Source organism: Eurypyga helias, unplaced genomic scaffold (genome assembly GCF_000690775.1).
Source record: "Eurypyga helias isolate BGI_N326 unplaced genomic scaffold, ASM69077v1 scaffold48525, whole genome shotgun sequence".
Classification (NCBI taxonomy): domain Eukaryota; kingdom Metazoa; phylum Chordata; class Aves; order Eurypygiformes; family Eurypygidae; genus Eurypyga; species Eurypyga helias.
Genome location: NW_010250581.1, coordinates 376 through 4,630, shown reverse-complemented (window position 1 = coordinate 4,630; position 4,255 = coordinate 376). Strand labels below are relative to the sequence as shown.

Sequence of the window (4,255 nt, the reverse complement as noted above, 5' to 3'; positions counted from 1 at the left end):
ACAAATCCTTGTGTCTGAAGTCGAAGAGTGTTTTGGATCCCTTCACCTATATACCAGGCTTTCTGTCTTGCATTGATTGCGGATAAGAAATACTGAAAAAAGTTATATCTATAAATAATTTAGTAATTAGCAAAAATTCTAATTAAGCAGAACTAAACAACTGAAATAAGCTATGCAAAATAATAAAATGCTGTTATTTTTTGAAGTGAAAAATACATGTTTTCAAGTACTTTTTAAGTTACAATTTATTTGGCTTGCTTTTCACCATTTCCCTCCTCCACCCACTCTAGCATTTTAAGCACCCTGTCTGTGCAGGTATAGTTAGTTCTACGCACGCATACATATATAAAACAGTGAACAGCACCCAGAGCCATTACGTTTCACTTACATTCTTCCAACAGACTACTGACATCAGTTGTAAGACAGAAATGTATACATTTGTGCTGAAACTGGGATGAAAGTCAGCGAGCCAAGTAGGAGGCCCGATTGACTACTGGGGTGTCACAATCCGAAGTTTCAAGTGCTTTTTCTCTTGCCACATCCAGGCCATACAACTTCCTACCACTCCCTGGTCAGCATCGAGCGATTCCCTAACTTTCCTAATTGCATTTAATGTATTTTGATTCTGAAACCATTCTTCACGCAGTACAACCGCCGTGCACCTCTCTGTTAAACATTAAGGCACAACAGTAAACTGCTTCCAGACATTCTAACCAAGTAAAGTGCCTTCAAGTTTGACTCCTTTCCCCTTAGCAGCAACAGCATTCTTCCGCTTCCTCGTCACACTACCAGCAGCATCTACACTCTCATGATCTGATCCAAATTTGGCGTTTCATAGAGACACCAGCACTTCCTCCTTTGCTCTGACACGTGTTGGCTCAGCTCTTTACTGTCCCCAAATGGAAATACACAGGTCCATCCATTCTATACCAGGAGCAGGTGCAGCAAAACTAGATGAAACGATCCCGGGTAAGCCCGAAAGTGCGCACAGATCTGTTACAGCCAATTTCAAAGGTACCCTGTGCTTTGGCATACTTTGGCAGAAGACAAGTTCTGCAAGGGTACGGGTACACACTGCTTGTTCATTAGGCGTTTCTTTTACCGCATGTCAGCGGAGAGCTGGCTCCTCAGTTAATAATCACTAGTAATAAGGATCATCCTGCAGTCACAATCTCGCACAAGAGAGGCACAAATCATTAAGATACCAGTGTTTTCAGCAACAGTGACTTGAGAACCCCAACTAATCTGTCTAACATCTTCAAAAACCTAAAATTAAAAAGGAACTAGTTTAAAATGAGCTGTAATAACTGGTATCCTATTGAAAGTTGCATGTTCTACATCATGCCTAGCAGCTATCTGATTTGCCATTTGATAGATATTCTCCTGGAATTCAAGGACAAAAGGGGATGATTTGCATTACTGCTTTGTGATTGATTTGGTAAAAGTGTGATCTTGTTTTTTTCCTAGCTTAAGTAAACCCTTGGGGGTACCCCACCAGCATCCCAAATTTGCCACCTTACCTCACATTACGACTTGGTTTTGCATCAGCACTCCAAAGCCAAGAACTAAGGAAACCCTAGCCCGTTGGGATTTGGCACGACACTTGCCATCATCAAGTCTTAACTCCACTTACCTCTCAAGACCCGCAACTTCTAGAGAAAGAAACAGGCAAGCTTTGTCCTGTGAAGGTTATTTTTAACAGAACAGGAAACACAGCAGTAGAAGTGAGTCTTCCTTTATATAGTTTGCTCCCTAAAACCAGCAAAGGTATAATACAAATTTTTCTTAAAAGAGATCTGTAACCAGTTTTATTGTCGAAATAACACCTTTACAGCATTTACTTCTCACTGGTTTGTTCTGGCATGCTTCTGATGATGTCAGAGTCACCTGTAAAACAAAGATATTGTTACAAGAGGATCCACACAAAGTTCTGTTTTCAGCAATAAACCAAAAAGTTAAAAAGAACACAAAAACCACAATGCACTGATTCTACAAATAGGTAACAACTTAAAGGCAGTGCAAAAACAGTCTGTTCAGAAAAAAAGCAACTAATTTTCATGGCTTGATTAAAAAAAACAACCTTGTAACTATCTTGCCAATCCATACATAGTATTTTTACAATAATATGTACCTGTTACTAGCATTTACAAAGCCAGTACTAGAGCAACAATCTAGTCCTGGAGGACACAATGCATAGTTTTAATATAGCGAATGTCTAGCCTCCCCTGATCACGAAAACATCAGGACAGCGAGAATATTCGCAGCATATTACATTACACAGCACTAAGATTTACTTGCTTACAGTTAGCACCCCCGGCCAAAAGCAAACCCAAAAGTACCATTTTTGAAAATGACGTTTAGAGCTAGTATCTGAGCACAAGCAACGGAATACTTTTCTGAAAAAACAGTGAATTCAGATCAATGTCTCTCAGGGAAGAGTCAGTAAAACTTATTACTGAAATCGCTGAATCCATGCGTATGCATTTTGGTCAAAAAACAGAACAAAATATTGATTCTTCTCTTTGATTTTGGAAAGAGGATGAGAAGTCACCTAATCTGCAGTCTATATGAGGAACCCAACCAATTCTCTGGGACAAAGAGTGCTTCCTAACCACAGCAATTACACACAGATGTTTAATATAATTTTCAACCCTGGGTTAGCATCCACCTGCCCATAGGTTATTTTTGTACATATCATTCCGGGAAGCAGACAACTCACAATCCTTTGTCTCAGATTAAGACCAGTCAAACAAGGCCGATGCACACCGCATGTTGCACCGGTTCATGTTCTAGGCGATGGGCTCAGAAACATGTACCACAAAGTTGTTTCCCAGCCACCGAAGCCTCATTTCTGTCCGCCTGTCGGTCAATATGCACGCTCACAGGGTTTAGCAGTAATGGGAGCTGTGCTCAAAACACAAGCAGCAGTAATTCCAAGTTCTGAGAAGCTGGGACTTGCAAAAGAACAGGATCTCGGTCAGAAGGAATTACGACTGAGTTAAACCCATTGCTGTCCTTTCTCAAAGCATGTCATCACCCCTGCGCCTTGCCTGCTCAGTGCTGCTACTCAGAGGTGAAGGGAGGAACCACTGACACCCCCCCATTTGGTCACTATCCTGGGAGAGTCGTACCTGGGTCAATGATGGCCAGTGTGCACACTCTGTAGTATTTTCCGCACGCCGTGCCCAGCTCAATGTTGTTGCCGCTATAGTGATGGACGCCGGTCTTGGCAAGCATAGCGTAGTACTCGATCTCCGACTTTCTGCAATTCAAGAGCTGCATGTTACAGCGCTGACAAACAACTCTGAGGGACTCTAACACAGTGAGAGCACTCCGAACCTTACAGTCTTCCTCACCACCCAGAAACACACACCTGTTCCTTCCCAGACAACATCACCACTATGTTCTGGATAAGGGTTCCTGAGCCACAAGTGTGCTGAAGGCATGTAACAGCAAACCCCATTTTGGGGTGTAAATCCTTGAGGTTGCTCCTATGCATGCTCATTTCTACAGGAAAGAAGAGGATTCGGCACTACCAGACTTCGGAAGCGTTGTAGAAGCTAACCCAAAGTGCGTAAACGATGATGCTCATTAACGCTGATACCCAGTGGCCAGATGCTGAACAGAGCTCTGACCACCGCTGCTGTGAAAGAAACTGGGTCATTTTAAGTCAATTGATAGCGCCTTCTCTCCCAGCTTCCACCAGGAGATTCTAGTGATCAATATTGTTCCTCAAGCACTTTTGGTACCCCCGTAAACATACTGCCTACTGCAACACTGGAATATGCCAGCAAAGCATCCTGGATTATTAATTCACAGTAGTGATTAACATGAAGCACATCCTGTACTTGCACAGAACCTGCTTTAGTTTTACAGAGAATTGTTTTCTCATACATCTCCTTACCTCAAAGCAGGACAGTTGTTGGCTAGTATGACCAACTTGGCCTTGCCCTGCCGAATCATTTTCAGAGTCTGTTTGTATCCTAGCACATATTTACCACTTTTCATAACCAGCTGAAGCCTGGAGTTTATGGACTCTAGGGACTTTTTCTGGGGGGAAAAAAAAAGAAAAAAAGATGGAGAACATCATTATTGCGTGGTACTGAACATTTTGCAAAATAGCAGAGAACATAAGGAAATGAAGAAATTTCAAATATGAGCAAGCAGTCTTTTAATAATCTCCCTCTAATTTACAACGTGGAATAAAAAAACCAAAAACTTGTGGATAAGGACGATATGTGTATGAGAAACTATG

General features: G+C 41.9%; 1 protein-coding gene across 1 annotated transcript; it reads right to left on the bottom strand.

The window, feature by feature from the left end:
• Nucleotides 1–1,779: 1,779 nt before the first annotated feature.
• Nucleotides 1,780–4,052, bottom strand: RPL30 (ribosomal protein L30). Its single transcript, XM_010151702.1, has 3 exons — nucleotides 3,905–4,052; nucleotides 3,132–3,262; nucleotides 1,780–1,887 (listed from the first exon to the last, which is right to left on the bottom strand). The coding sequence occupies exons 1-3, from the start codon at nucleotides 4,006–4,008 to the stop codon at nucleotides 1,838–1,840; spliced, it is 285 nt and encodes a 94-aa protein (XP_010150004.1). The 5' UTR covers nucleotides 4,009–4,052; the 3' UTR covers nucleotides 1,780–1,837.
• Between the last annotated feature and the right edge of the window lie 203 nt (nucleotides 4,053–4,255).